General features: G+C 40.8%; 1 protein-coding gene across 3 annotated transcripts in view; it reads right to left on the reverse strand.

Annotated features, from left to right (window-relative positions):
* The window catches only part of Nf2 (NF2, moesin-ezrin-radixin like (MERLIN) tumor suppressor), a 95,563-nt gene that overhangs the window by 36,611 nt on the left and 46,801 nt on the right, over positions 1 to 12,151 (reverse strand). For all 3 annotated transcript variants that reach the window (XM_050141002.1, XM_050141003.1, XM_050141004.1), the window contains exons 5-8: positions 10,139 to 10,207; positions 8,053 to 8,135; positions 5,196 to 5,271; positions 1,042 to 1,176 (exon numbers count right to left, since the gene is read on the reverse strand). In XM_050141002.1, coding sequence (XP_049996959.1) covers positions 1,042 to 1,176; positions 5,196 to 5,271; positions 8,053 to 8,135; positions 10,139 to 10,207 — 363 coding nt within the window. The remainder of the gene's footprint in view (positions 1 to 1,041; positions 1,177 to 5,195; positions 5,272 to 8,052; positions 8,136 to 10,138; positions 10,208 to 12,151) is intronic.

Genomic DNA, 12,151 nt, shown 5'->3' on the forward strand with positions numbered 1-12,151 from the left:
AGACCCACCCTAAATCTGGACCATTTTTTTCTGATGGTAACCCACATAAAAGGACACAGAATAAAGAAACTTTGCTTTTGCCTGCTTACTCTCACTCTTGCTAGCAAGTTTATATATCCTGGTGCTACAGCATTCCTTTACCAATATTAGAGCTGACTTCAATGGGATTACAACACAGACTAAAACCAGAAGTTCTTCAGGAATCCCCCAGGCCTTCAGCACACATCAAGACTGCAGAGACATCTAGCCTTGTGAACTGAACAACTTCTGGATTCTCAGTCTCTCCAGTGAGATGGCCATTGTTGGACTACTTGGATTGCAGGCTGCAAGCCAATCTAATGAATACCCTTTTAATATACATATTCATCCTATCTGTTCTGTTTCTTTAGAGAATCTTGACTAATAAATAGACCTCTTGACAAAAACAAAATATATAACTGTCAACCTGGCATGGTGGTTCACGCCTTTAATCCCAACATTCAGGAAACAGAGGCAGATCTCTGAGAGTTTAAGGCTGGCCTGGTCTACTGGTCTAAATATCAAATTCAAAGTCAGCCAGGACTACACAATGAAACCCTGTTAAAAATTAAGACAAAGAACCCCCCCCCTCCAATATGCGCTTTCTCTCTCTGTCTCTCCCCCCTCTCTCACGCACTTTTCCACTACATGTATCAATCACAGTACATAGAGAAGCTTAACATAGATCACACTTAAAATACAAAGAAATAGAAAGTCAAGTTACAGAAATGTTCCTTTTTCCTTCTTCTGTTCTTTGGGGTTTAGTCTTGACAAGTTGAGCTGCTCACTCTCCTGTTAGTCAATAGTGGGCTTTAGCCATGCCCTTTGAAGAAGGGATGCCAAAACCATTCCGTAAGTATTTTAAAAATCAACAACCAAAGTTCTAAAGCCTGGGAATTAAAAGACTTTTACTGACAAGGAGATGGCCTGTATTGGGAGCTTTGGCAAAGAGGAGAAACAGGAAAGGACCTTTTGCAGGACCAATGTACCACAAGTGGCACCTGCAGTATAGACATGTCCTACCTCTTTGTCGCTGTAGGAAATGTTTCGGATTTCATTCCACGGGAAGGAGATCTTGGGGGTCAGCCTGTTCTCGGGGTCATAGATATGAAGCCCCAGAGCATCCACACCAAGCAGCAACTCTGTGCCCTTTTTATTCTGCAGAGCCAATAAAGAGCAGCTGTTGTCAGCTTCCAGCTAGGGATTTTAGTCAACTTTCTAAAGAATTTGGCATACATTGTTATATTTGACAAGTTTCAACAAGTCTCAACAGAAACCACAGCTCTCTTGTAACCCAGGAGGCTTCCAGCTTCTGGATTTAGGGAAGCAGAGGCAAAACAATACCATTTTTGTGACTGGTGTGTCCCTTGAGTCACTGTGGACTCAGGCTCTTGTCACTGGCTTGGTGGTTGAAGAAATGGTAATTTAAATGTTGTGAATACTACTTAAATAACCAGATTATCAGAGGAGGGCCAAAATCCACATGTTTGAACATTTCTCCCATTATAGGAAATGGTAGCTTCATGGTGCCACTGTTACTTTGTGGCAATGTTCTTGCCTGGCACATACAAAGCCCTAGCTTTGATCATCATCACACACATAAAAGTTGCTGGATGGCTAGAAGGAAAAACTTCAGTCTAGAAACTAGATGGTTTTATTTTAGATTACAATGCAGTCTTTTTTTTATGGTTTATTTAACTTTATTTTATGTGCATTGGTGTGAAGGTGTCAGATCCCCTGCAACTGGATCTTCAGACAGTTGCAAGCTGCCATGTGGGTGCTGGGAATTGAACCTGGGTCCTCTGGAAGAGCAGTCAGTGCTCTTAACCACTGAGCCATCTCTCCAGCCCTACAATGCAGTCTTGTAGTTTTACTATACTATACCCCAATATGGTAAAACGTTAATTGCATTTTGGGGGTAGCTATGTGGTGGGTATATATGGCATTCATTGAAAACTTAATTTTCCCATATGTTTCAAATGCCTGATAATGTTGGAAGAAATGTGTACAAATTATACTTCAATGAAGCTGTTTAAAATACCAGTTAGTTATAAAAATGCTGTATCTCTGAGAGGACTCCTGGGCAGCAGTTAGTAGTACAACCAGAGGCTTAGTGCCCTGTGTTCCATGTTACTGACCCCACTATGGAGCCACTGGCTCCATCCTCATAGGCAGACCAATTTGCCAGTGTTGTTTAGCCTTTGTAGTGGAAAGAAACTCCCTGCACACACAAGGACACTATAGCTCCTGACTCCTTGCTGACAGTAAGGAAACTGAGCCAAGACTCAAGGGTAGGACAGCAGATCTGCACACTGAGAAGGTGCTTGGGCTGTGATGAGAAGTACCAATCTAACAGCAGGTGTTGGATGGGGAGGTGTGCGCTCTAAGATAAATCTCTCTACTCGTTCTAACACCTGAAACCAGGCACTGCCACCCAGGCACAAGAGTGTTCTTGTCTGCAAAGCTTTTCAAAGTGATGTGCTAACAGAAGTGAGACTTGTGTTCTTACATCTGTACCCCGTTTTGGAAAATAAGATATTTCTTTATGTTTCTGATGATTTAAATAAAAAAAGAAAGGATTCCACCTTTTGTTATCATTATGACTATAACACTCCTAGAGACTAGAGAGGGTAGCATAATAACTCCTCTGAGATTGTTTTAATCACCTAGTACCCCATTAATATGTTCAAATACCTAATTATCAGTTAAAATAAAATGTTTTAAGCATTTGTCTTTCCTAATGATAGAATTTAAGATCTCTAACATAAAACTACTAAAATGTCTTTAACTTTGTCTATTGTTCAACATAAAAAACAAACAAAAAGTAGTTCATGCTCATCTGATTCATGTAGAAATATCCCTATGAAGAAGCAGCAGCTGGTTTGGAGACTGCTGAGTAGCTTAGTGAGTCAAACTGCTTACTGCCACACCTGATGACCTGAGTTTGACCTCCCAGAACCCACATGGTAAAAGAAAACTCTAGCATATGATCCTCTGCTCACCACCAGGAATAAATAGATAAACAAATGAAAAAAATATATATATATGATTTTTTTCTTCTAAGTAAAATAAATTTATAAGGAACATTAGTGTTTTTTTGGCTTTTGTTTGTTTTGTTTTATTTTATTTTTGAGATGGGTTGTTTCTCTGTGTTGCCCTGGCTGTCCTGGAACTCACTCTGTAGACCAGGCTGGCCTCAGACTCAGAGATCCACCTACCTTTGCCTTCCAAATGCTGGGATTAAAGGTGTTCACCATCACTGTCTAGCCTAAGAGGGTTTTGTTTTTTGTTCTTGTTTTTTCGAGACAGGGTTTCTCTGTAGTTTTGGAGCCTGTCCTGGAACTTGCTCTGTAGAATAGGCTGGCCTCAAACTCATGGAGATCCACCTGCCTCTGCCTCCAAAGTGCTAGGATTAAAGGCATGTGCCATCATTGCCCAGCCCTAAGAGGTTTTTAAGGACTGCAAAATGTTTTCTTTCTTCCTTTCTTCTTTTCTTTCTTTCTTTTTTAAATACAATTAATAGTGGTGGTAGGTAACGGAAGTTAGGTGGGTTGACAAAACCACAGAAACCTACTAAACTGGCCTAACCTCAAAGAAGTGGATGTTATGTAGAAATGAATGAATCTTTTAATTATTTAATATTTATTTACTTATATATGTTGAGTCTGTGCATGTATGTTTATGCTACAGCACACATGTGAAGCTCTCAGGACAATGTACAGGAATCAGTTCTCTGCTTTGACCATGTAGATTCCATGGATTGAAGTCAGGATATCAGGCCAGGCAGCAAGTGCCTCATCTACTACTCATGAAACATTAGAAACAACCTTCTATATTCTTTTTTATTTTTTTAAGATTTGTTCTTATTGGGCTGGAGAGATGGCTCAGTGGTTAAGAGCATTGACTGCTCTTCCAGAGGTCCTGAGTTCAACTCCCAGCAACCACATGGTGGCTCACAGCCATCTATAATGAGATCTGGTGCCCCCTTCTGGCCTGCAGGTATACATGGAAGAAATGCTAAATATATAATAAATAAATAAATCTTAAAAAAAAGATTTACCTCTCAAAAAAAAAAAAAGATTTGTTCTTATTATTTTTAGTTACATATTTATATGTCTGTGCACATAACTGCAGGTGCCCTTGGAGGCCAGAGGCATCAAATTCACTCTGGAATTGAAGTTTCAGGCAATGTGAGCCTCCCAAACTGGGAGCTGGTAACTGAACTCAGGTCCTGATGCAAAAGCAGGATGTGCTCTCGACTACGGAGCCATTGTTCCAGCCCCTGCAACCTTCTGCATTCCTATAAATATCTTTTTAGGCACCTGCTTATTACAGCAGAACATTTCAGTGTGCCCTGTTTTGTTTTTTATGCAATGAAATCCACAAACCCTGTATTTAGAAAACAAATTAAGTAGAAAGTTATACTGGAGATGTGCTTAATTCCATTTACTCCAAGTTAACATAAAGATGTAGGAACCTGAAAAAGGAAAGCAAAGATTAACTGGAATCAGAAAGGCAGAAGATGACTGCAGGTGATCTACTCATCTGTGGCCATCTTAACAACCACTCATCCACCAGGGAAGAAAAGCTTGGGTATACAGCATGGACTCTGTTGGAAGAAGCCATGGATAGATACACTGCAACCAGAAAAAACCCACAACAGGAGAAATGCATACTCTAGGGCCACATCTGAGCAGAACACAAATGCCTTTCTCTGCAGAAGCACTGGTTCCCAGAGGCCTGGGGACCATTAATGGTCTGAACAGAAAACTAATTAGCCTCACAGTGAGAATAAGAGTTCCACCCAAACAAACCAGGAATCTGTAAGAGCAAACCTTACTTTCCGTGGGCCCCAGGGAAAGATACTATTTCCAGGTGCTCCTTGGATCTCACAAGAGGCCAGAATTATCAAATATTACATGGTCAGCATTCCAACAAATTTCGCTGAAGAGAACCAGGCCTACGTCCCAGAATGTACCACTGGCAATTACCTCTGATCTAATTTGAAGTCCCCAAATAAAAGAGGAGGCTCTAGATCCCTGTCTTTCTCTTTTCTTCTTTACTCCTGAACCATAAAAGACTCTAACTATCCTGGAATGAGGAAGCAACCCACTGGACTATGTGGCCCTGGCTCAGTCTATCTGGTAGCCAGGAAACTTGGGGAGGAGTCAACACACCCGGATTGCAAAGTAGTTCACCCCATACATCTCCAGGTCCTGCGCTATCTTCAAATACTCCATTTCAGCTTCATCCCTGTAAGGAGAATGGAAGAACACGGTCACTGGGGCTAAGTGACAAGGGTGGAGGACAGACACTCGCCAAGCCAAGTACTCTCAGCATGCTTATCCTATGGATTTACGACACCTGCAGAAGATAGGAGACAGACCAGACACCAGCAGAGCTTTTCCCAATCCAGAGTCTATTAAACACAAGCAGCAGAATTTCCCATCCCCGTGAAAATAAGAAAACAGACTCATTACACTGTCTCTTGGCTTCAATTTCACACTCTGCCCTTGGTAAATAGTGGCATCTGTCTCAAGTGATTAAAAAAAAAGAATGTGGGGGTTGGGAGTGTAGCTTAGTGGTACAGCACTCACTTAGCACGTGTACAGCTGAGTTTCATCCCTTGTAATAGTAAAAAGAAAAACCAAAACCATGGTGTGTTATTTTCAACCTCAGATGAATTATTTAAGCTGTTGCCTTATCTCTGTGCACTTTCTTAACCCAGAGGTTTTAGGAGTGAACAAGCTTTTCTACACACTATGACAGCTTCTACTTTCCTGACTTTGTCTCTTGGGGCTAAGAGACAAAGGGGTTACTGTTGAAGGTTAAGGCAAGAATTATCTGAGCCATGAAACCCAGGACAGTGGATGAATATTTTGTGTTATAACTCAAACTTAAAGCAAGCTCTGAAGCAGCAGTGACTTGCAGAAAACTCCCCAATAGTTAAATGTATTGAAGTAATTCAACTCAAGCTTCCCTATGACCTTGTCCTTGTCCTTCTCTCTCTCTCTCATCTCAAAATGCTCTCAGATGGATTTTAAAAATTCACCCTGAGAGAACGCCAAGTGTTGGCAAGCAGGTGGAAGAACCAGAAATCACACACACTGCTGATGTAAATTGATTCAATTACTTCGGGAAACTATTCAACATTACCTATAACAGCAAAAACCAAGAAACAACCCAACAACTCAAGAGTCCTTCAACAGTAGAATGGATAAATAATCTGTTATACTAATATACTGGAATTCTGCACAGCCATGAAAATTGGAAAATTATTGCTACATGCCATGTACTCAAATCTCACACGATGATCTTGAGAAAAAAACCACTTAATATAGAAATTGGTGCATTTATCTAAAGTTTAAAATGGATGATGGTGGACTAAAGATGCAGCTCAGTGATAGAATGGTCAGCTGCCCAGCATATGAGAGACCTTGTACTTGATCTCTCAGCACTACAGACTCATAATATAACAATGGTAAATTAAAAAAAAAAATCAATGGGCAACACCAGTCTATGGGAACACTAATTAGAAATTGGGAAACTGAATTAGATGTGATGGCACAAGCCTTTAATTTCAACACTGAGTAGAGGCAGGTGGACTTCTGTGAGTGTTGGCCAGCCTGAAATACATAGCAAGTTCTGGGACTGCAAGAGCTACATAGTAAGACTTTGACCATTAAAAAGAAAAAGAAAAGAAAAGAAAAGAAACTGGAAAACTAGTTATCTCTGGGGAGAAAGTCATGGGCTATTTCTTATCTTTTTGTGATAAATGATCAAACAGTATACTTATGATCTGTCCATTTTGTGGGTATAAACAAAAGAGATACCTCAGTAGTTAAGAGCATTGTCTACTCTTCCAGGGGACCCACGTTTAATTAGTAGCACCCATAGTGCCCTGAAGCCATCTGTAACTCCACTTCTGGTGCCACCTTCTGGCATCCTTAGGCACCAGACATGCACACCAGGCACGGTACAGTGACAAACATATAGGGAAACATCCATAAAGACACAACAAACAAAAAATATTGTAGGAAGCTGATTTGAAGGATTAGGGTGGGGGCTAACACAAAGATGATCAACATCTAAAGCTACCAAAGGAATACTTACAACAAACTACAAATTTTTGTGTTTTAATTTTAATTTAGTAAAATTGTAGGTTGAATAAAAAATATTGAAAGAAACCTAAGGTAGTGGTAACATTTTACTAACACTGGTGATGGACATATGCCAAAAGGCACAAATTTTTATTTATTCATATTATTATTTTGTCTGTTTGTATGTTTTTTAAGACAGGGTTTCGCTGTGTTAATAGTTATGGCTATCCTGGAACTCACTCTGTAGACCAGGCTGGTCTCAAACTCAGAGCTCCACCTGCCTCTGCCTCCAGAGTGCTGGGATTAAAGGCGAGCGCCACCACTGCCCGATTACAATTATTTAGAAAGTAATGTAGTTTCATCTATCAAAACACAAAATGTTCATGTCTTTGATCACTAACTCTCCTCCAAGAATCTACCCTCAAGTCTATGCAATTATGTAACAACATAAAATTATACATTGCAGAGTAAAAGTGAAAAGCAGTCAGATATTATAAATGCCATCAATGTAGGCCTGAATATAAAAAAAGGGCCTTCAGACAGAATGTTAAACTAAACTGCCAGTGAATGTATCAGACTTGGATATCCTGATAGGCAGAGCACAAGACCACTTTTAATTAATTAATTTATAAATTTGGTTTTCAACCCAGAGTCTTACACATTCTCGGCAAGCACTCTACTGCTGAGCTACATGCCCAGATGGTCATATGCCATTTTTATAGCACAACAACAAGGATGCACATGAAACTGAGGACCAACACTACTCCCAGTTCTCGCTTTTCCTTCCATATACTTCAGGACTGCATTCTGTCCTACAAGCATGTCCTAGTTTTATAGTTCTTTACGGGGGGGGGGGGGGGGGGGGGGAGGGGGGGGGGGGGGGGGGGGGGGGGGGAGGTATGAAGAAATGTAAACAAGGATGAAGCAGCTTTACCTGGCTCTGCCCCGGTGCTCCGCGTACCAAGCAGTAATTCTCTCCTCCCACATTTCCGGAGTCATCTGATATAGATTTATCACCTACCAAAAAGACAGCAAGAGAAAATCCACATGCAAAGCAAGTCTGGATATTGTTTGCCATTTTTATAATTATGGTTCATTTTTACAAAACAGCAAGGCTATTTTTAAAAAGCTGCATGCAGGGAGAGTCACACACAGAGGTGGGTGTATACACAAGCACCATTCCACTGGAGGAGCAACCTGCAGGCTGCAGCATTCCTCAATCCTAACTGCACTCCTGGGCTGCCAGGGTGTTCATCTCAGGGACCACCTCTGACAGTAAAGCAGTGCTTACTTATGCTGGCCTTCAACTGCAGAGAAGCCATCAAAGGATAGGTAAAGGCAGGGAATGGTTGGGGAAAGCCTTTATTACCCAGTGACAGATGATAAGCAGGGCTATAAGAAGGGAAACAGCCAAAGGCTGCTTCTGTGTCTAATGAGTAAGAGGAACAAGAGGATTAAAAGCCCCTCCACCTCATCTTCTCCATCCCAAACAGCTCAATTCTGCACAGAGAACACAAGATCTCAAGGCTCCTTTAAGTCAATGCCACTCAACCACCTTTAGAAATTGCCACACCAGAAAAATAATCTACCTGCCACACACTTCCTAGCAATTCGACATTAATTCCACAAGCTCTTGCATTTTCTCATTTTGAGACTGAATCTCACTCTGTAGTTCAAGCTGGCCTTAACCTTATGATTCTCTTGCCTCTCTCTGCCTCTTAACTACTGGGAGTTCAGGCATGAACCATATGTGCAGCAACATCTTTTGCTTTTCATATGCTCGATCAAGTGCAGTGATATATATTACACTGTAATTCTATACTCGGTATATATACACCTGTAATTCTAGTACTCGGGAGACTGAGGCAAGAGGGTAGTGAGTTCAAGACCAGCCTGGACCACAGAACAAGGGCCTATCTCAAAAAATAAAAATAGGAGCTAGAAAGAAAGCTCCGTAGGTAAAAGTGCTTGCTCTGCAAACATGTGGACTTGAGTGTGAATCCCCAGTAATATTAGGAATTGATAGCTCTTGGGAGAAGGAAAATCAATTTTCTTCAAGTAGAATGACCACACCCGAGGCAGCACACTCAGGAGTAGATGGCTAACACAAATTGGAATCCACTACTTTTAGTGGTTTCTGTTGTTGTTTTAAGAGAGAGAAGAACATAAAGTTGGGTGTACAGGGAAGTGGAGGGATATAGTAGGAGGTGGAGGAGGAGAAAGAATATGATCAAAATATATTGCATAAAATCCTCAAGGAGCTGGGTGGTGGTGGTGGTGCACACCTTTAATTCCAGGCAGAGGCAGGTGGATTCCAGTGAGTTCAAGGACAGCCTAGTCTACAAAAATAAGTTCCAGGACAGCCAGGGCTGTTACATGGAAAAACCCTGTCCCAAAAAACAAAAGCAAAAAATTAAAGGAATAGCTGGGTGGTGGTGGTACATGCCTTTAGTACCAGCACTCAGGAGGCAGAGGCAGAGGAACTCTGTGAGTTCCAGAACAGCCTGATCTACAGAGCAAGTTCCAGGACAGCCAAGGCGATTACACAAAGAAACCCTGTTTTGAAACAAACAAAAAACCCTCAAAAAATAAATAAAAACATTAAAAAAAAACATAAAAAGGGCAGGCACGATTGTACATACATGCCTATAACTACAGCACTGAGGGGTAGAGACAGGTAGACCTGGAATGCTCACTGCCTGGCCAGCCTAGCTTAAATGGAAGCTTCCAGCTGAGAGACCTTGTCTCATGACATAACTAAGAATAAATAGAGGAAGACACCTGAAGTCCTGCTCTGGCCTCTGCATGTGTGAAAGGGCTCATACACCTGCATACTCACAGGCATGCACAACACAACACACACTAATAAGTAAATATGCTTAACCAAGAGTCCATAGTCTTTTCAAGATTATGAACTATGTAAATGAGCTTGTTTTGTACTTCCAACACTCCTTCAAGTCATTCAGAGGCTTTCATTCAGCTACATTTGCTGTTTTCCCAAAGAGAAACTGATTTCTTACCCTTTTTGGAAGCAATTCCTCTTGGGCTAAAAATCCTCGTTTATGCACAGAGGGGTCATAGTCACCATACTGGAAGGAAAAGAAAAGAGATCGTGTGATAGAGATTCTAAAGACTATTGTCATTTCTGAACAAGGCTCAACTCAGTTGGTCCCTCCTTCCAGTTCCAGGGAGCAATTCAATTCTGATGACAAGATTTCAACCTTGTCAGTTTGTTATCCTTGAATGAAAATACAAAGCTGATTATATCTATGAGCAGAGTTGCAAAATCCCATAAGGGATGGATGGGTGATGTGCTAATAAGAATGTGACATTTGTATGGAAATAGTTTGTTTCCTAACCCTCAAAGAAAGCAGTCATTTCCAAACATTAGCGTTGGAATGGAAACAACAAAATGCAACTGTGAAAGTTGTGATTAGCAAAGTGTGATAAGGGCCTTACCTACAGATGCCTCTAAGTGACTGGTAATTGGAGCCAATTGCTAGGTGGGACCAGGGAATACCGCAGGCAATATTTTTAGTACTTTTGCTCAAGGCTCTGAAAATTGCTTTTGGAAGATCTGCTATCAATATTCTCTGTCATTCCTACTGCACAAAGAAACAAAAGGTTAACTGATACAGCCAAAGCTGTAGAGCTGAGAACTAGTGGGACTTGCAATCTACATTTCTCCTCCAGAGGAAACAACTCAGATAGTTATTCTCTTTTTAAAAAGAGTACTCCTTTGTTTTCTAGAAAACTTAAGTCAGACCAGAGAATCATCCCAAATCAAAGAACGGGCCGGGAATGATGCTCAGTGGCACAACACTAGCCTAGCATGCATAAAGCCCTAGGTTTAAGCCCCAGGCCCTGCTACAGAGGTCTTTAAACAAGGCATTCTTTCTTAAGCCACAGCATCCTCACCTGGAAAGCAAGGAACAAACTGTAAAGAAACCCAGGTAAGCATTCTGGGGTGGTGCTGGACCCTGGTGAACGTCAAGCATGAGCATTATGGCGACCTTTGCATTATTGAAGACTTCATAGAGATGACTGAAAGCCATGATAATTGTATTTGCAAGCTTTTCAACACTTGTGAACCAAATTTTAATGCAAAAGTAAGCATATATGCAAAGCTAAAGTTGTAAATTCAGGTCTCAAAAGCTTGCAAGATTAACGACCCTCATTATTAAATTATACCAAGCTCCTAGCTACTACACTGATCAAATATATTCCATCTGAGCAATGCAAAGGTGGTGAAGATTCTGCTGAAAGAGCTTCTTCACTGAACTAACTCCACTCACGACATCAAAGCTACCTTGATGTCTATTTAAACGTCTATTTAAAAAACAAAGGGGAAAAATGCTGGTGTTGTGGCAGTAAATATAAAAGAAAGCCACACCACACTACAGATGGAAACGACTATTCCTCATTTTTTATGTAACAGAAGCATTATGGTAAGATTGAGGTGAATTTACTGTGAAAGTAAGAAAGGTGAAGTCTCAAAGCTCTGAAGCTTTGTGGGTCTGTTTGTAATCTTATATTCATCATTTGGTATTCCTGTATTAAAGAAAAACCCCTAAATTGCCTAAATTTCAGAGCCTACAAAACCTGTTTTTATGCTGCCCCTTATAAACATCTTAAATTTAAATACAAGAAAGGGAAGATTGGGGATGTAGATCAGTGATGTAGCTTAGCATGTAACAGATCCATGTTCAATTTTTAGAATTAAAACAAACCAAGCAAATATCATCACTTTGAAGAACTGACAATTAAGATAAAATTCTTGGGGTTGGAGACATGGCTCAGTAGTTAAGAGCACTTGCTGTTCTTATAGAAGACCTGGGTTTGATTCTTAGCATCCATATAGTGAATGATAACCATCTATAACTCCAGTTTCAGGATATCTGATGCCCTCTTCTGATCTCCTTGGCAATTGCATGCACATGCCCATACACATAAAAATAACTAATTAAAAAAATTTTCAGCCGGGCAGTGGTGACTCATGCCTTTAATCCCAGCACTCTGGAGGCAGAGGCAGG

Source organism: Alexandromys fortis, unplaced genomic scaffold, assembly GCF_014885135.2.
Source record: "Alexandromys fortis isolate MF-2015 unplaced genomic scaffold, M_Fortis_MF-2015_v1.1 scaffold_7, whole genome shotgun sequence".
Classification (NCBI taxonomy): Eukaryota; Metazoa; Chordata; class Mammalia; order Rodentia; family Cricetidae; genus Alexandromys; species Alexandromys fortis.